The sequence below is a fragment of the Gallinula chloropus genome (genome assembly GCF_964237585.1).
Source record: "Gallinula chloropus genome assembly, chromosome: 15".
Taxonomy (NCBI): domain Eukaryota; kingdom Metazoa; phylum Chordata; class Aves; order Gruiformes; family Rallidae; genus Gallinula; species Gallinula chloropus.
This window is the reverse complement of record NC_140100.1, coordinates 14,490,521-14,510,324: the sequence shown is the minus strand read 5'-3', so window position 1 is coordinate 14,510,324 and position 19,804 is coordinate 14,490,521. Positions and strand designations below refer to the sequence as shown.

The following is a 19,804-nucleotide window of genomic DNA, read 5'->3' as shown; positions in this document are numbered from 1 at the left end:
ATCCCAAGAACAGACTAAACACAGTTTACCTTGCAGTGCTAGCTCACAGCCTTCCAGAGGGAAATTACAACATGGCACAGGGATTTGTGAGCAGTGCCAGTGCCTCAGCAGCACAGGGGAAGGAAGGGCTTGTCAAGCTTGCTGCTGTGAGAACAACAGCAGCACTTGCTGGGGTATCGCTAGGGAAAGCCCATCTTTTCCTCAGGGCAGGAGTGACCTTTATATCATAGGGATATGGGTTATCTTGCTAGAGGTCACCTCCCTGGCCACTGGATCTTGGGGTATTGAGGTTTCCTGCCATCCCTAAGGGACCAGTGAAGCTGCAGGGTGATTTGAGTTCTGCCCCTGGTGCTGCCATCCTGTCAGGGAATGGAGCAGGTCCCGCCCCAAAGGGCAAGAGGGAGAGGACTCAGAGCATGGAGAGAAAACACAGCATGGAAAAGTGAACAAAAAGCAAAGCTTGGGTGTAGAGAGAAACCTGCCTTGGTCACATCCACACGCCGTTTCCCAGTTTGACCAACTGAGGGCATCCTTACTGCCTGGATAACGCCCAGAGCTGCTGTGTACATCACAACTATCATTAATTGGCTTTTTTATACCGTGTCTCCAAGGACCACCTGTTTCCATCAGAAGGGAGTGTTGCCTGCAATAAGACCAGGTTTGGCACGTGTGCAAGTTTGGCATGACCTTTGCCTCAAATGAACCTCAGGCTGAGAGTGGAAGAAGCTGTCTCCTGTGAGTACCTTAGTCATAGAATCATAGACTGATCTGGGTTGGAAGGGACCCCAAGGATCACAGAGCTCCAACCCCCTGCCACAGGCAGGGACACCAACCTCCAGGCCTGGAGCTACACAAGGTTGCCCAGGGCCCCATCCAACCTGGCCTTGAACACCCCCAGGGATGGGGCACCCACCCCCTCTCTGGGCAGCCCCTTCCAGCCCCTCACCACTCTCTCCGTAAAAAACTTCCCCCTAATATCTCATCTAACCCTTCCCTCCTTCAGCTTCACTCCATCCCCCTTGTCCTGCCAGTCTCTGCCCTTTGAACAAGCTGATTCCCTCCTGTCCCTCTGCTCCCTTCAGGGACTGGAAGGCTGCAATGAGGTCCCCCCACAGCCTTCTCTTCTCCAGGCTGAACCAGCCCAGCTCCCTCAGCCTCTCTCCGTAGGGGAGCTGCTCCAGCCCTCTGAGCATCTCCATGGCTCCTCTGACCCCTCTCCAACAGTCCCACATCTTTCTTGTACTGGGGCCCCAGCTCTGGACACAGGACTCCAGCTGGGGAGGGCAGAGCAGAGAGGGACAATCCCCTCCCTGTCCCTGCTGCCACCCCTCTGCTGATGGAGCCCAGGATCCCATCACCCTTCCGAGCTGCCAGAGCCACTGCTGCTCATGGGAAGTTTCTCATGCACCACGACACCCAGGTCCTCTGAATTTTACTACTCTGGACAAACATAGTTAATACTCAGTGAGTAAGCCAAGCTGCTGTGCTCCCTCTCTCCTAGCACCCCGTCAGATGCCACTGCAGCAGTATAAACACCAGGCAGAACTGATTTCATCATCCTCAGCAGGAGGAGCCAAGGCTGTGTCTGCCACCCCTGCAAAGCCAACAGTTCAGCAGGACCCTTACCTGAGATGGTCAGCTCTGGTGGGCAAAGGTCTGGTGACAAAGAAGGCACAGGGAAATGATTTTCACGTCTGTTCTAGAAAAACAAGACAAAATGGCACAGACAGTCGCTCAGCAGAACCTGCTGGTGTAAATAAAGAGCAGGAGATAGAGGTGTTCAAGAGAGAGCAACCCATGAGGCCCATGAAGAGCAAAGGCACCACATACACCTCTGTGCAGATGGACTAGAAGAGACTCCAGGAGTGTCTCTGGGAGCCCCTGGCACAGGCACAGTCCTGAGCCATTGTGAGATCTCTGGTCACACACAGGAAAAGGAGTTTGCCATTAATGCAACCAATTGAGAGCTGAGGGTGAATTTGACCTTGTGCTGTTTCTCCAGAGGTTCTCCCTAAAGCTCTGCACCCAACCTACCAGTGAGGCCCCACATCTGGCCACAGCCAGTCCTGTGAGTTACCTAAAACATGTATGACAGTGAACACGACAGGAACCCAAGAGCAGCACCCAGCCTGCCTCAAAGCCAGGGCAGAAAGCACAAGTGTAGGGGAGTCAGAGGGCTGGGAACTTCCATGTGGAGAGGGGCACAGGGCTGGTGCTGAGGACATACAGACAGGCAGCAGGGGCACCTGAGCACACTTCCCTAACTTGGAAGCCCAGACCTCATTTCAAGTTCCATCTTTTAGCAGCAAAGTGAGGAAAGGAGAAATTTCATTTCAGCCAGCAATGTGATTTTATATAGGTTACACAAGCACACCTTCTGCTGGATGATGAAGCATCTAACTATACCACTCAGCTACAGGTCTGTGGGCTAAGGCTGACTTTCATGAGCATGTCTCCACCTGCTACACCCACAGGCAACGTGTCTGTGACATTCTTGCAAGTCTACATTCTCCACAGGGTCTGGAAAAAAGATGTTTGGTGAATGATGCTTGTTGGAAAGGCCCAGCCAGCCAGCCTCTTCTAAAGGAACTTTACTTGGAAGGGGGCAGAACATACACCTGACGTTGTACTGGCCCAGGAGAGGAACAACAAAGGCCTGTAATCCAGCCACAGGCCTAAATTATCGTGAGGGTGGCGTGGTTAAACCCCGTCTCACCACGTGCAGCTTGAGCACTGGTCTCTGTGAGCACAACATGGAACCAGGCTTCACAGGAAGAATGAGCCTGGCTTATCATTAAGCTGGTGAAGAACAGAAACGGGCTGCTTAGGAACGCTGTGGATTCATCCTCATCAGAGGTCTTTAAGAACAAAGAGTTTTTCCTGCCTTTGGGTAGGAGACCAGATCAAACTGACTCCTGAGATCCCTTCCAGCCCTATGACTGGTGCTGGATGAGATGCAGGTTGCTATGCACAGAAGGGTTTTGTTTTTTTAAAACCTGAGACTTCTGAAAGAGGTCTGAATGCAGGCCCTGGAGATGAAACTCCTCTCATTACCTCCACAGATCCTTTGCTGTCTCAAATCCAAGCCAGGAGAAACAATATTTCAGATTTAAAATACCAGGCTGTAAAACAGGGCTACACATATCAGCCTGACAGACTTTCCACTGTCCAAAGGACTACCATGGAGTCCCTGAGAAGACTTCTCTGATCAAAGAAAGATCGCAGGACCGATGTCTGTGGTCTTAGATAAGAACTTGGACCTACCTCTGGGGACCTCACATGAACCTTCAGCCTGCAGGAACTCACACCGTTTCCCACAGCCTTTGGAGGTGGTGATGGGCTGTTGTTATGAACTGACAGTCCAGGATGTAACCGTCCCCTTCCAGGAATAAAGGCCACTTCTGTGCTTCCCTCACGTCTTAAACAACAAAGACAGAACATTTTATTAACACAATTTAACAAGCGCAGCTTAAATTTGCAGACCTTCCATGCCCATGGTTCTTCCACTGGGACAATCTCACTGAAGCCACTCAGCCTGCACCAGTGTGTCTGGGTCTCCACCAGCCAAGTTGCTGGTTTGAAATTCAGTCCTGCAGAAGAACTCTGCTGGGCAGCAACAGGGATATTCTCAAGAACCAGAAGGTTGGGAAGGTCTGGATTACACTTCAGGATCACAGAATCAACAAGGTTGGAAAAGACCTTTAAGATCACCAAGTCCAACCATTCCCATCCTGAGCTAAACCAGATCCCTGAGCACCTCATCTCCCCATCTGTTAAACACACCCAGGGAAGGGGACTCAGCCCCTCCCTGGGCAGCCTGGGCCAGGCCCTGACAACTCTGCCAGGGAAGAACTTTTCCCTCCCATCTGCTCTGACCCTGTCCTGGCACAGCTTGAGCCCATTGCCCCTTGTCCCATCTCTTGTCCCCTGGCTGAAGAGACCATCGCCCACCTCTCTGCACCCTCCTGGCAGGGCAGGGGAGGTGGGGAGAAGGTCTCCCCTCAGCCTCCTCTTCTCCAGGCTGAACACCCCCAGCTCCCTCAGCTGCTCCTCAGAAGATTTGCCCTCCAGCCCCTTCCCCAGCCTGGTTGCCCTTCTCTGGACTCACTCCAGGACCTCAGTGTCCTTCTTATGGTGAGGAGCCCAGAACTGGACCCAGCCCTCGAGGTGCAGCCTCACCAGTGCCCAGTCCAGGGGCACAATCCCCTCCCCAGACCTACTGGCCACACTATTTCTGACACAAGCCAGGATGCCATTGGCTTTCCTGGGCACACTGCTGGCTCATATTCAGCCTGCAGTCATCCAACACCCCCAGGTCCTTCTCTGCCTGACAGCTCTCCAGGCAGATGATCCACGCACTCAAGATTTCCTTATATGATCACCCATCAGGCCCATCTTAAAGCATCCTTATGCTTCTTGAAGCTAAACATTGATATGGTGTGAAGGAGCAAAGGGTTTTCTCCCAAGACTCAACAGCACTATGATGATGACAAGAAATACATTATAAACCTACCTGAATTTGGCTTTTGCAATTATTTTTCTGGCCTCTTCATGTGTGCTACCCACCAAGGAATCTTTATTGATAGCAATCAGTTGGTCACCAGGACGGAGCCGACCATCCTAGACAAAAGAAAAGAATAAAGTCAGAGCACTGAAAGGAATGTGTCTCTGCCCAAAGCCTTCTCCTGCAGCACTGATCCTCATCAGGCTGTGAAATGCATTATTCACTTGTTCTGAGGGAGCTGGGCTTGTTCAGCCTGGAGAAGAGAAGGCTGTGGGGGGACCTCATTGCAGCCTTCCAGTCCCTGAAGGGAGCAGAGAAACAGGAGGGAATCAGCTTGTTCAAAGGGTAGATAATGGCAGGACAAGGGGGATGGAATGAAGCTGAAGGAGGGAGGTTTAGATGAGATATTAGGGGGAAGTTTATTACAGAGAGAGTGGCGAGGGGCTGGAACAGGCTGCCCAGAGAGGGAGTGGGTGCCCCATCCCTGGGGGTGTTCAAGGCCAGGTTGGCTGGGGCCCTGGGCAACCTTGTGTAGCTCCAGGCCTGGAGGTTGGTGTCCCTGCCTGTGGCAGGGGGGTTGGAGCTCTGTGATCCTTGGGGTCCCTTCCAACCCATGCCATTCTATGATTCCATGATTCTTAGAACAGCTGCTTCAGAACAGCTACAGCTGCTAAGAAGGGTCACTGAGGGTCTCCCCACTGACTTACCTTGTAACAGTCACCGTCTGGCATAAGCTCTTGCACATAAATCATGGGGCCATCAGGCCTGTTGGATCCACCACTGATTGTCAGCCCCAAGCCAGAGGATTTTGCTATGGAAATGCTCTGGATTCCTGATTCAATGGAGTAGCTGCAAGGGAGAGATGTTAGCAGGTGATTCAAGGTGATCTGGTCTATTTTTCCCATGTCACTGAACAAATCGACCAGTTTTCTTTCTGCTCATGATCCTTCTAACTTCTCCCAGCCTTTCCTGCCCCTGCATCTTTTCTTCCACCCAACCTTGGAAAGAGGAAGTGAGGACTCCTGTTTCTCAGCAGATGTACTGTTCAGCATTTTGAAGATGACTGGCTTGCATAATCCCACCAGGATATATTTGGCACTCTTGTTTTTTACAGCCAAAAAGCACACAAGGGGTTGGGTGGTTATGGTTTGAATCCAGCTGAGTCACCAGAGAGCAATTTAGGTTGGTCAACTATTAAGCATCCCTTATCAAATGTCAAAGTGAAGCTCAGGATACACAGCTGACTACATGTTAACTGAGATTTGGACCCAAAATCTTACATGATGCCCAAAGAAATGAGCCCTTAAGCAGCTTTATAGCAATACCCACCACACTGTGAGGTACTTCTGTGGGAGTGGTACAGATGACTTGCCCAGACAAGGGTGTACTCCAATGGTCCCTACCCTCAAAGGACCTGCCTGCTAGACAGGACCCAACCTGTGACCAGCAAGACCAGACCACAGCTGGTGGCTCTGTGCCAGAGGCAGGTTCAGCAGCTGCAGTGTTTGTGGGAGCAGAGGTTTCCCTGACCACTCACTGGCCAGCAGGCAGCGTGGCAAGGGCGTGGTTTTGTGGGAGGATTTGGTGGAATCTAAGGCTGGGTGCAGCTGGCTTGTTGCCTTCTCAGTCTATTTCCACAGCAGCCACTCACCAAATGGTCTGCAGCTCCTGGTCCTCCTTGTGTGATGTGAGAACCTAAGATGCAATGACAGCTGTGTGTCCCATCCCTCCCAGGGACACCAGCATGTAACTGCCCCGTGCTCCCCAGCAATGCCATCCTCAGTGGTCAGACACCCCAGTTACAGAGCAGGAGGGGACAGCACCCCCCAAAACTGGCAGCAGCCTCCCAGGAGAGCCAGCTGGCTCTGCAGGTGAAAGGGACTGTGTCCACGCAGTGTGTGTCTTGGTCTGATGAATAAAATCACTGCTCTAAGAAACAGTTTCAGAAAATGATGTCATGAAATGGAGCATCAACCTCTGTTCAAACCAGAGTATCAGACACTGTCTGTGGTGAGACCGGGCGGTGTCTGGGTCCCATTGCTCAGTGGGGGGTCAGGACCTCAGGTAACATTGCAGTGAGAGATGACAGTATGGGGACAACCTGCAGAGAGGAAAGGGTGGGTAAGGGGTGGCAGCCACATCTAGGAAAAGGCTCTGTGGCACAGGGCTGGAGATACACCTCTGCAGCAGACCTCCAAGGCTCTGCCTGGTCCGTGATTTCACGCTGCTCCCAGGAGGAGAGCACCACAGCCTGGCACAGAGACAGGCAGAACATGGCACAGCAGGGCAACACCACGTAAGGAGACTACCATGCCAGGTCCTCCCTCAGCCTGGACTGGGTTAACAGCAGATCAAGGATGTCCAGCTTGTCCAAACCAGCTGCCACACAGATGAACTGGCCTCTCCTCTGTAAGGGTCTCTCATGCCATGCAAGCAGCTTAAACCTCTGGTGCCAGATATTTGTCCTCTGAAATCCCTAATGAAGAGCTGGTATTTAGCAAGAGGATTTACTGGCTCTGCAGTGAGGTCTGATTCTTTTTACCAGCGACTTGGCTTGTTTATGCTGGCAAAGAAAGGGAAGCTGCAAGCCCTGGGGATGAATGGTCCCAATTCCATGACTGTTAACACCCTTTGAGCTGTCCCTCTTGAGAAGGGCAATCCTGAACACCCCGACATGAGACTCCACAGAAAAACAAGCTCTGCCTGTGCAAACCTCTGACCCTGCTGAATATGAAAGGGACAGATGACCACATGAAAACACACGCTCCTGGAGATGCTCTGGAGACAAAAGGATGTGGTGTCTGCAGGCACCTGCTGTTGACACCAAAGGAAAGGGCGTCAGGAGTGTTTGCATCAAGAGGGCAGTGTTTGTGCTCTTGTTGCACGATGTCAGCGTGCCAGAAGCAGGGCAATAGAAAACATGCTCCTCAAACACCTCCTGAAAGCACCACAGGCTTCACAGAAATACTCACAGAATCAACAAGGTTGGAAAAGACCTTTAAGATCATCCAGTCCAACCGTTCCCATCCCAAGCTAAACCAGATCCCTGAGCACCTCATCTCCCCGTCTGTTAAACACACCCAGGGAAGGGGACTCAGCCCCTCCCTGGGCAGCCTGGGCCAGGCCCTGACAACTCTGCCAGGGAAGAACTTTTCCCTCCCATCTGCTCTGACCCTGCCCTGACACAGCTTGAGCCCATTGCCCCTTGTCCCAGCTCCTGTCCCCTGGCTGAAGAGACCATCGCCCACCTCTCTGCACCCTCCTGGCAGGGCAGGGGAGGTGGGGAGAAGGTCTCCCCTCAGCCTCCTCTTCTCCAGGCTGAACACCCCCAGCTCCCTCAGCTGCTCCTCAGAGGATTTGCCCTCCAGCCCCTTCCCCAGCCTGGTTGCCCTTCTCTGGACTCGCTCCAGGACCTCAATGTCCTTCTGATGGTGAGGAGCCCAGAACTGGACCCAGCACTCGAGGTGCAGCCTCACCAGTGCCCAGTCCAGGGGCACAATCCCCTCCCCAGACCTACTGGCCACACTATTTCTGACACAAGCCAGGATGCCATCGGCTTTCCTGGCTGCCTGGGCACACTGCTGGCTCATATTCAGCCTGCAGCCACCCAACACCCCCAGGTCCTTCTCTGCCTGACACCTCTCCAGCCAGTCTCCCCCAGCCTGTAGCGCTACAGGGGGTTCTATGTCCCATGTGCAGCACTCTGCACTTGGCCTTATTAAATTTCATCCTGTTCACATTTGACATGGTTTGTACAGGTGATGTGCAGGGTCCTCACAGCTGGCTGTAAGCCCTACCCCGTGTCAGAGAGGAGGAAGAGGTGCAGCTGTATGGCTAACTGCTGCAAACAGGGTGCTCAAGGGGAAAGCTTCTCAGCTCTTGGACACAGGCTTCCCAGCAAGAGTCAAGCTGTCAGCATGACAAGGACTTCTAGAAGGCCACTGTGGTGGTACAACAGCAAAGGAGATGCAGGGATGAGCAAAGCAGTTCCTCAGACACTGGGAGTATTTACTGCAGCTGCCCTTACGACAGAGCCAGGTGTTCAGTGGTGTCCCCCTGACCGAGCAGGGACAGGCTCTGTGGGGCCAGCCCTGGGTGACCCATACGTACTGTGCGTGAGGGGGCTGTGCCGGGTTCCCGAGGAAGGGGCTGTGGGAGCTGGCGGGGCTCAGCAGCAGCGGGCTCTGCGAGCGCGAGGAGGAGCCCGAGGACGTGCTCTCCAGGTATCGGCCTGAACAGCAGAGTCAGAGTCAGTCCAGGGAACAGAAATACTCCAGCATCACCCCCTCCTCTGCTCTACTACTGACAGCTGACACTATTTGCCCAGTTTTTGGGGAAAAGCCACGTGGTGGTGAAAGTCAAGGAGAGGAAATGTCTTCTGTTACAACTGCAGCGTGGGACTGTCACCCCTCTGCCAGCCCTACATCCCTCTGCTGCAGTGGGAATGGTTGGCAGCCTTCTGGTGGGATGCCAAGGCAGAGGCAAAGGGCTTCTTTACCCATGAATACCTGCTTTGGTGTGCTGGCACCTGGCCTAGGTTAACCTCCTTGCAGGGCACTACACTTCTGCCATTTGCAAATGAAAAATAATTATCAATTGCTGAAGTGTTTTGAAATCCATAGGAAAAAAGCTGCACCTACAGAAATGGGCATTGCTGGGGTTACCTGCCCAGCATGTCAGCTGAGCCCAGTCTGGGCACCTGGGAATCAAGACCCCAACTCAGTTCTCCCACTGCTTTGCTCTGTGTCAGCAAGACTGGCTGCTCTGCACCCAGGGGCGTGCTAAGTACTTGCAATGAGGATGAGCAGGACTTCTCTTCCTTCAAACCTCCACCCAAACATCTACTCAAATCAAAACTCCTTCAAAATAACGTTGGGATCAAGAAAACTTTCTCAGCAGAGAGAGGGGTTTTTGGTTTACCCCTCCCCCCCAGAAGTATGCTGAGCTACTCACTGCCACCATGGAGGATCGGTGAGCTCCGCGCTGAGCCCGTATTGCTCTGGGAGCCAAACTTCTCCAGCAGCTCAGAGAACTCTCTCCTGGAAATAAACACACAGTATAGTCATCTGCTGCTCCAAACTCTTCCTCACCACGGTGCTTGTGATGGCAGTGACTTAGTGCCAGGGCTGCAGGGCCAACGCCTGCCAGCAACGGGGAGCAGACTGAGCTGTCTTGTGCAGAAGGGTGTAACCCCCCTGCTTATCAAGAGGTTATGCAAGGCCTAAGGTTGATTTATCACTCTCATGGCAGCACAGTCTTCCTGTGATGGACTGGGAACTTTGGTGTGGTCCTGCCCTGCCCCTTGTCAAAGCAAGCAGGGAGGCAACTAGGAAAGCTCAGGCCTCCTTGGGGTTAAACCTTGCAAGGAAGGTCAAGGACAACAGAAGGGGCTTCATCCAATATATTGCAGACAAAACTAATGCTAGAGGAAGAGCCCTGGTGACAGAGGATACTAAGAAGGTGGAGTTACTGAATGCCCTCTTTGTCTATACTGCTGAGACTGTCCTCAGGAGCCCCAGACCCCTGAGGGACCAGAGGACATCAGGATAAAAGAGGATCTTGCCTTGGCTATGAGGACTGGGTTAGGGAACAGTTAAGCAATCTGGACATCCAGAAATCCATGGGTCCAGACGGGATGCACCTGCAGGTGTTGAGGGAGCTGGTGGAAGTCATTGCTAGGCCACTCTCCATCATCTTTGGTAAGTCATGGGGAAAAGGAGAGGGGCCTGAAGATTGGAGGAAAGCAGAGGTCACCCCAGTCTTCAAAAACAGCAAGAGGGAGGTCCCAGGTAACTTCAGACTGGTCAGCCTCACCTCCATCCCTGGAAAGGTGATGGAGCAACTTGTCCTCGATGCAGTCTCTAGGCACATCAAGGATAAGAGAGAGGGCCATTAGGAGCAGTCAGCATGGCTTCACCAAGGGGAAATCATGTTTGACCAACCTGATAGCCTTCTATGAAGACACAACCAGGTGGATAGATGATGGTAGGACAGTGGATGTGGTTTACCTTGATTTCAGTCAAACATTTGACACCATCTCCCACAGCATCCTCGTGGCTACACTGAGGAAGTGTGGTCTGGAGGCCCAGGTAGTGAAGGTGGGTTGTGAACTGGTTGAAGGAAAGAAGTCAGAGTTGTGGTCAATTGGACAGAGTCTGGCTGGAAGCCTATATCTAGTGGGGTCCCTCAAGGGTCAGTACTGGGACTAGTACTAGTCAATAAGCTGGATGAAGGAATAGAGTGCACTGTCAGCAAGTTTGCTGATGACACAAAACTGAGAGGAGTGGCTGACACCCCAGAAGGCTGCGCTGCCATCCAACCAGAGCTCAACAGGCTGCAGAGTTGAGCATGAGAAATTTAATGAAATACAAGGGCAAGTGTTGGGTCTGGCATCTGGGGAAGAACAGCCCCAGGTACCAGTCCAGATTGGAGAGCAGCACAGGGGAAAGGGACCTGGGGATCCTAGGGACAGCAGGATGCCCATAACCAACAATGTGCCCTCCTGGCCAAGAAGGCCAATAGCATCTTGGGGTGTGGTAGAAGGGGGGTGGTTAGTAGGGAGGTTCTCCTCCCCCTGTACTCTGCCCTGGTGAGACTGCTTCTGGAATATTGGGGCCAGTTCTGGGCCACTCAGTTCAAGAGGGACAGGGAGCTACTTGAAAATATAGGGCCACCAAAGTGATGGAGTGGAACCCCGTCCTTATGAGGAGAGGTTGAGGGAGCTGGGGCTCTTTAGCCTGGAGAAGAGTGAGGGGTGACCTCATTAATGTTTATAAATATGTAAAGAGAGTCAGGAGGATGGAGCCAGGCTCTTCTCAGGGATGGCAGTGATAGGACAAGGGGCCACAGGTCCAAGCTGGAGCAGAGGAGGTTCCATGTGAATATAAGAAAAAACTGTCCCTGTGTGGGTGACAGAGCCCTGGGACAGGCTGCCCAGAGAGGTTGTAGAGGTCTGGAGACATTCAAAACCCACCTGGACACATTCCTGTGTGAACTAATCTGCGTGATGCTGCTCTGGCAGGGGGGTTGGACTGGATGACCTTTCAAGATCCCTTCCAAGCCCGATCATTGTGTGATTCTATGAAGCGTTCAAGGGGAACGCAGCCAAGAGGGGCTGGGAAGGGATGTATGCTGGGAAAGGCATTGGTGCTGGGCACTGTCCTTTATGAGAGGGCACATGAGTGTGGTAGCCCTGCCTTGCCCTCCCCACCTTACTCCCAGCTGCACAGACTCCCCTTCCCAGCAATCAGCAGGAGTCATTTCACTCCCAGCTATAAAGCTCAGAATTTTAGCCAACACACCACACAAATTAAACACTGTCAGGAGTAGCTGGAACTATGCAAACATAAAACTAAAATGCTTGGCCCAATTATCTTCCAGAATAATTAGATGTAGATAATTCTGGGTGTTTTTCTCCACCTTTCCTAGACAGAAGGCAGCTCGCTGCCAGCTCTTGCTGAGATAAAGACGGGATGGCTTCTGGAGCACATGAAAAAGCAGCATCCCACTCTCTGAATCTGCCCATGGCAATATCCTCCATGAATATCACAGAATAAACTCTTGGACCATAACACCTCAGTGAAGATCTGCACAGACAAAGTGTGCTAGGGTAGTGCAGGCTCCTGCACTCTCCCCAGCAGCTTGGGCTAAATTTATGGATACAAGGGTCAGAAGGGCTTGATGATATATTCACACACAGGGAGAAATGACAACCCACAAACATTTAGCATCATCCTCCTGTCTTAAGGTAACTCCCCTGCTTCCTATGTCACCTCTCTGCAAAGCAATCTCATCCACAACATCCCCTGGAAAGCTGTCTTGGTGCCCAAGTGTCTTCATTAATGCTTTCCTTCTAGGTTGAGTTTGACCACCACATAACTACCCAAGTGTGTTGAGTCCTTGATGAGCTGTAACTACCTGTACTCAACAGGTGAATTGCTTCATGACCTTCCTTCCCCAAGCGTAACACCTTGAGCTTTTACATCCCATCAAGAACCACCATTAACCGTGTTTACTTGGTTCCTTCATCGTTTCTCTAACCCTTCTTTGAGCTGCCATGAGCCTCTCACACCCTTTTCAATGAGGAGGCAGGGCAAGGGGCTGCCCTGTTCAAGCATCAGCCTCCTGTCCCCATCCCATCCACGATGGCTGGTTGGGCAGGGGGTCTCCCAGGAGCATGCTGTCCCTCTGCAGCTGTGCAGTCTTCTAACTTCATAACCCAACACTTTTGCATCAATCCAACCTTTCTGGCAGAAAAGTCTCAAGGATGACTCATTTCTTACAGGTGTCATTAAATAAGTATCCAGGCAATGAGGAAAGACCCTGGAAGTGCTGCTTTTGGGGCCATGGTAACAGCATTAGATGTCCACTTTGAGGACATGGAGGAATCCCCATGGAAAGGTGCCTTCTTGCTACAGCCACAGGAAAAGCCTGTCCTTAAGTGAGTAGCATTCACACTTGACAGTCAAACAAGCTGAAGACATAAATCTACAGAAAGCCAGCCACAGCAGTTCCCTCAGTGAGGAGACTCCTTCTACACACCAGCAGACATTGTGTCATCTGCTGGGACAGATGTTACATATTATTGGCTAGATTAGAGTCAACAATATTAAATGATGAATGAATCATCGGCTCTCCTTAGGTTCCTGGTGGAAATGCTCAGTAATTTACATCTTCCCATTAACCAGCTCATTAACAAGCTTCAAAGAGCAGTGCCTGCCTTATCTAATATTGTCATCAAATGTATGCCTTATTCATTCCATTTAATGCTAATTTTAACTCCAAGTGTCATACAATACTGAGTGGAATACCTTGGTGAAGCCCAATACCTCACACCAACACTGCTCTTTATCAACTAAGCCCATGACCTTAAAAAGAAGACAACTACTTAGTTCAGACCCCCACCTTCCACAAAGCCACTTTAACAGGCAGTTTCCTAGCATTAGGCCCCAAAATAGATGTAAAAGCACTGAAGAAGTTGAAGGAGAACTTGGATCCTATAGCAGTAGCTTGCTGCTCTGTGGTCCCCTGGGTTAAGCATTGGATGGACCTTTCCTTAGCAGAATTTTTCCAACTTCCCAGTAAACCCTCCATGTTTCTGTAGGTGATTCACCCTCCCATTTCACTGGGAACGCCACACCAATGGCCTTATCCCTCCATGACCCATTGCAATAGCAGGTCTAACGTGCTGGAAGCTAACATATTATTTCCAGTGGTTACCAAGCCATCAGCAGCTGGGTTTTTGTTTTGGGCTGGGTGTTTCTGTGGTCAGCCATTGTTACGTTTCCCTTAGATAATAATCCATCAGAGCCCAGACCAGGTTATGGACCTAAAACAATAGCTAAAACAACTCTTAGTCAACGCAAAGGCAACTAGTCCAGCAGCTCTTACACTCTTTAAATCCTGCTAAACAATGCAAACCCCATCACCAACCCATGCTGTCCAACTCCCTCACAAGGCACATCTGACCCGAGCATCTTTTGTTGTTGTTTTTTTCATGTCTCTAAGTTCATGCACAAAGGAGTATTTATCATTATTTGCTCAGGAGCCTGAACAACAAGCTCTGAGCCCAGGATTGCTTTGCAAGCCCAGGTCCAGCCCAGCTGTTTGCTGTAGGGACGATGTGACTCAATGCTATGTCAGGCACCACCGTCCCACGGCTCCTGCTTTGTTGGTCAGGATGACAAGCCCCAGTTCATACTGGGGATGAACTGTCAAACCCAAGGACATAAACACCTGACTAACTTGAAGCACATGCTTATTCCAGCAGCAAGCAGAGCACCTTCTGCTGTCAATCTCCTGAGAATTAATTTTGTGCTCAGTGCTGTGTTTGAAAGAGTTTGCAAGCAGGGAGACGATGCCCAAACATGGCTGATTAATGAACAGGTAGGTTGAAGGAATGTCAGCAAGTCTTGCTCTGTGTTTTCAAGCACTAAGAGACTTTAATATTTAAATTTTGACCCTTACTAAAAGCTTTTGGGTTGCAAGTGTCTGCAGGAATAATATGACCACCTTTCTTTAAAAGGAAATTAAAATTTAAAAAAAACATTGTGGGGTTGTACTAGCTGGAAAGTTCATTCCAACAATCCCTTCTCCAGCTCGTTTCCATTACCATACAGATGTTTGAGGACTGGAGGATGCCTGCAACACATCTCAGACCCACACAGGCTCCAGCCCACCCCACGACATGGAGTGGGATAATGGGTCTGGCCAGCAGCAGCCAGCTGTAGGCTGACTTTGCTGCAGATTAAGCAGCAGGGGGTCAATCTTCCTGCAGAATATTGCTGTTTTATCTCATAATACCTTTTTGTCCTGCCCTTTTGTTCTTGGGAGAACAAAGAGGGAGTCCTACATCAAAGGTTACGTGAGAGCACAGCGTCTGGAAACCTCAGCTCTGCACCAGCTGGGAGGGAAGAGGAGCCCATGACACCAGAGAAATTCATACTGTGCCTCAAAAAACAAAGCCTGCAGGTGAGTGGGAACCCTGAACCCCAAGCACTGCAAAAGCATCCCAAAAGCTGATTTTCTTGCTCACAGTTTGCAGTGGCTGCAGTATTTCCACCGGCTGAGCCGAGCAGCAGTATGATGAGTTGCTCAGCATTGCTGTTCCATACATGCCTAGGGAACAGCGACACACACAAACACACCTCAGCTTCTGTGTAAAGGGATGTGTGTTGCTCCCCAAGGAGCAGCCAGTGTCCCAGGGATGTCCCAGGCTGGCAGGACTCAGCCCTGACACCACCTTCCAGGAACAAACCCCTGGGCTGAGCCACTGCTCATGGGGGCTGGCAGGGAAAAAAGGGGGTTAAAGTTGCATTCACACCAGCCTGGGCACCAAGTCCAGTGCCAGCCTGTGTCACACAGCAACCCATTTCCACAGAGATGACTCTGCACATCATGTGGAGATGGGACGTGTTTAGCATCTGATCATGTCAGCTGTAGGAAGCACGGCGCGAGCGGGCGTTCTCACAGCGATAAACCTGAAAGACCAGGATGGTATCTGTGCAACGCACAGAAACAAGGAACTATTGTAACTTTCAGGCTGAGAATGAATAAACAATAATTAGATGTATGCAATAAAATTATCCTCATTAGCTAGAGATGAGCACAGAGAAAAAAAAAACCCAGTCAGATCCAACTGTCACCCAAACCCAGCATGTCCAGCTCTAAATCTGAGCTTTCTGCTCTCAGCCCTGGGACAGGCTGCCCAGGGGGTGTGGAGTCTCCATCTCTGGCGATGTTCAAGACCCATCGGGATGCCAACCTGTGCAATATGAGCTGGGGAGCTGCTTTGGCAGGGGGTTGGACCCCATGGGCTCTCCAGGTCCCTTCCAACCCCTGGGATTCTGTGATTCCTGCCGCTCTCTGCAGCATGTCTGATGCGACAGGCTGAAAACATGCATCTCATGCATGCCAGGACTGAGTTCCAAGAAGAGCGCAGGTAATTCGGTCCTATAATTAGCTCCAGGGACAAATAATAACTTTTATGAGTCAAATTCACCCCAGGGCGACCACAACAAAATGCTGCTGGGATGAGTCACTGGGAACATTGGCAGGCGGGTTGGATCGCCTTCCAAACCCGGAGTCCTTACGTTTCCTCCTCCAGCGTGCCTTGTGTTCCTGAAGCCAGCCTGCCTACGAGTATCTGCTCCGAATTACACTCCTCCCTGCATCATTCTCCTGGCTGTCACATCTCCTGAGCCAATTTGCTGGGCAGCAGGGAGGCATAAAGTTACCCTCAACTCCCAGGAGTTTGTGGGTATCCCCTCCCCTGAGCTGGCCATCCCTGGGGAGTCAGAGAGCCCGTTTCAACCCAGACAGAGGGCTGTCTGCTCACCCACACTCAGGGACAGACTTAAAAGATAATAGGGCATCAATAAAATAAAGATAAAACTAAGGAGAGAGGGGGAAAAAAAGGTAGAAAGCAGAAAAATCCTTCCCCTGTTTCCCCAGCCCTTAATCCTGGAGATATGTATTCGTGTATTAAACAGTTTGTGAGATGATTATGTAAGGGAAATCTCTGCAAATCTTTTTTAAAAAATGAAATAAATAAAGTGATTACTCCCCCACTCTGCCTCCAGCTAACCTCTCCCAGATTTAACAGGCAGCCAACAGCAAACAGAGGCCAAATAAAATTGCTTAAAGTTCCATTGCCCTCCCAGTCTCCCTGGGTTGGTTTTTCCAGCAGCTCCTCCACGGGGCAACTGGGAACTGCAGCCAGATGCACAAAGGACCTGGAGCTGCTGACAGAGCCACATGTGTGCACGTTTTAAGAAACATCTGCTGCAATTTAAGTTATCAGGAGGCACATGGAGATGCCTGAGCAGCTTGGAGCAGATCAGCACGGGTGACAGCAGAAAGCCTGCTTTGGGGGCTCTGAGGAGCAAAGCGCTTCCCTGAGCAAACCCCTGCTGCCACCCCCAGCCCTAAGGGGGCACAAGGGGACCGCTGCAGCACAGAGGAGCATCCTTACTCAGAACAAAAGAGGGTCAAACTCCTGAATGCAGCTTTGGTGACCTGCTCAGTTCACCCAGAATCCTCAGCAGCTGCTGAAGGATTTGCATTTAGTATAATAATTTGAGATGCTATTTGCACCGGAAGAGTGTAGGTAAAGAGCGGTCCCTCATTAATAGCAAATAATTCTTCCACCAGAACATTACTGTGTCCAGATGAGCCTCATCCCTGTCATTACAACACTCTCACTGTTCTGCTAAGGCCAAGAGGGCTGCAATGAGTAACGTGCTGAGAGCAGCACTGCTCCACAGCTGCTGATGGGTGAGGAATGAAACCGTCATCCCCGGTGCTAACGGGACACGGGCACATTGAGCAGATGACAGTGCCATCTCCAGCCACCCACACACAGCACAACGTCTCAGTGCCACCGGCCAGCTGCCCACAGCCACACACTGCTGAACCCACTCTCATTGCAGCAGTTCCAGGTGTGCTTCAAGTTTCCAGAGCAGTGTTGCTACTCAAGGGGGAGGATTCTCCAAGCACACTGCCTCAGATGTCCCAAGGGATGCAAGCAAAGACCCCTCTAATTCTGTTCCTCAGTCTCCACAGCCCTGCCTGCTCTTATAATTGTCCCATGCAGCTTAAATCCAGTCAACACAAAACCTAACTCTCCCATTTCTGAACCCTCCAAGCCTCTCCAGGCAGAACAAGGTTTTCCAGGGAGTGGGGAGGGGAGAGCTTTCAGGGAGAAACTGTCCATCCTCCCTGGGAAGGAGGAATTCTCTGGGGAAGGATGACCTTAGCTCAAGGTCTGCAGCTGGATAGGAACAGGAACATGCTGCTGTCCCTATACGCTTTCATTCAAAGCTCTGTGCAGGACATAAAGCTGTAGGCAGCTCAGCAGAAGCCCATGCCATCCTACAGCTGAGGCTGGAGCTGCCCTGGTCTTCGATGGGAAACCTGCTTGATGCTGGGGTGCCCTGTGGAGGTGGCACAGGCTGCTCTGAAGCCAGGCCTGCAGCTGGGAGCCACCAGCTTTGCTTCCCTTCCCATTACAGCCCCAGCATGTCCCCACCCATGTACAGTGACCCGTGGGCACCTTTATTCTCCCCACAAGCTTTGAGTCCTGTTAGCTCCCAGGCAGCCCAGTTGTGGTGCCAAGGAGTGCCACGATCCCCCCTCCCGGTGCAGGGTGACACCCCTTACCTGGCATCGTCATCACGGGCTATAAGAAGGCGCATGTGGCTGGTGGCCGATGCTGTCCTCAAGATGTCCACAGCCCTGTGAGACAAGGACAGCAATGCATCAGCACCAGCTGGCAGCAGCAGAGCTCACCCAGCCACACAGAAGCTCACAGCAAACTGGGCAAAGACCAGTAGCCTGGGCAAACCCCACCAGCTGCCAAGTGGCTTTTGGCTGGTTGCCTGCGAGCAGCCGTGTTCCCTGCCCTGGCAGCAGAGCCAAAGGACAGCCAAGTCACAGCCTGATTTTTCCCACTTCTGCAATAAATTAGAAGTCCCCAATAACAAAGGAGACCCAGAAAATGCTCATGGCTATAAGCAAATACCTCCCAGCATGTTTCTTCCTGCAGGAAGTTTCCACTTAAGGGATAGCCACTTTCTGGTTCAAAATACATGTATCCCTGTGGGAGTCAGGGAAGCATGCAGGGGGCTGTGGAGACATACTCAGGGGTCTCCTCCATCAGCCAGCCACTCTGGGGGTTTGGGAGCAGGAGAAGCTCCTTACACTGCTTCCCAAGCACCCATCCAGCCTAAGCACACCGTGCAGAAAAGCAAGGCAGCAGCAGGCCAGCATGATGTTTAACAGAAAAACAGTGCCCCAAGAAGCTGTGCCAGGGCAGGTTTAGATTAGATATTAGAAAAAAGTTTTTTACTGAAAGAGTTGTCAGAGCCTGGCCCAGGCTGCCCAGGGAGGGGCTGAGTCCCCTTCCCTGGGTGTGTTTAACAGACAGGGAGATGAGGTGCTCAGGGATCTGGTTTAGCTTAGGATGGGAATGGTTGGACTGGATGATCTTAAAGGTCCTTTCCAACCTGGTGATTCTGTGTGGCAGTATTCTGGATCTGGCAATTATTTTCTTGGCATGGAGCTGAGGAGCTGGAGTGTGGCTCTGGAGGGAATACCCTGCACAGGGCAGCACTGTGCAACTCAGGCACCAGCACATCTCTGGTGCTGGAAACTGCTGGTGGAAGTGCCAGGAGCTGCTTAAAACCCAGCATTTTGGGGAAAAATCTGAATCTCTCACAAATGCAGTTTGGGTTCACCAGGCTGTTTTCATACAGAAACTTTCCGTTTGATAATTCCAAGTTGGCTCTCAGGATCAGCACTGGCTGAGTCACAGCACACAGACAGAGCGATGTCCTGGCGTCCTCCCTGCCACCTGCAGCTCAAACCACTTCACAGAATGATACAAAAGCAGCAGGAATGCAAAATTTCCTTTGGGATCTGGTACCTCTCACTTGTAACCCCAATTAAGGAATCTCCGTTGACCTCCAGGATCTGGTCTCCTGGCTGCAGGCGCCCTAGAAAAGAAAACTAATGGATAGAAACTGCAGAAAATACAGCTTGAAGGGACTGGGAGAGGTTGGGAAGTTCCTCCCTTTGCCCAGAGACAGGATGAAATATGCATAGCTCGTTCCTGAGATGCTCATCCAACTTGTTTTTCGGGATGTCCACAGATGAAGTTTCTGCAGCCTCCCAGAACAGCCTGTGCTGGCATTGCAGCACTTCCTCTGCTGTAGGAAGTTACAAAAGTAAATACCAAAAAAAAACCCCAATAAAGCCTTTATCTAATTCAATTAGAGGTCATGTAGAAAGCAACATTTTCCA

At 51.3% G+C, this 19,804-nt stretch overlaps 1 protein-coding gene across 1 annotated transcript in view; it reads right to left on the bottom strand.

Annotated features, from left to right (window-relative positions):
- The window catches only part of LOC311197384 (syntaxin-binding protein 4-like), a gene marked incomplete at its 5' end in the record, with an annotated part of 47,480 nt that overhangs the window by 12,126 nt on the left and 15,550 nt on the right, over positions 1-19,804 (bottom strand). The window contains 8 exons of the mRNA XM_084271138.1: positions 1,627-1,699; positions 3,265-3,418; positions 4,514-4,620; positions 5,212-5,353; positions 8,615-8,735; positions 9,458-9,543; positions 18,164-18,238; positions 19,428-19,497. Of these exons, the coding sequence (XP_084127264.1) occupies positions 1,627-1,699; positions 3,265-3,418; positions 4,514-4,620; positions 5,212-5,353; positions 8,615-8,735; positions 9,458-9,543; positions 18,164-18,238; positions 19,428-19,497 (828 nt within the window). The remainder of the gene's footprint in view (positions 1-1,626; positions 1,700-3,264; positions 3,419-4,513; positions 4,621-5,211; positions 5,354-8,614; positions 8,736-9,457; positions 9,544-18,163; positions 18,239-19,427; positions 19,498-19,804) is intronic.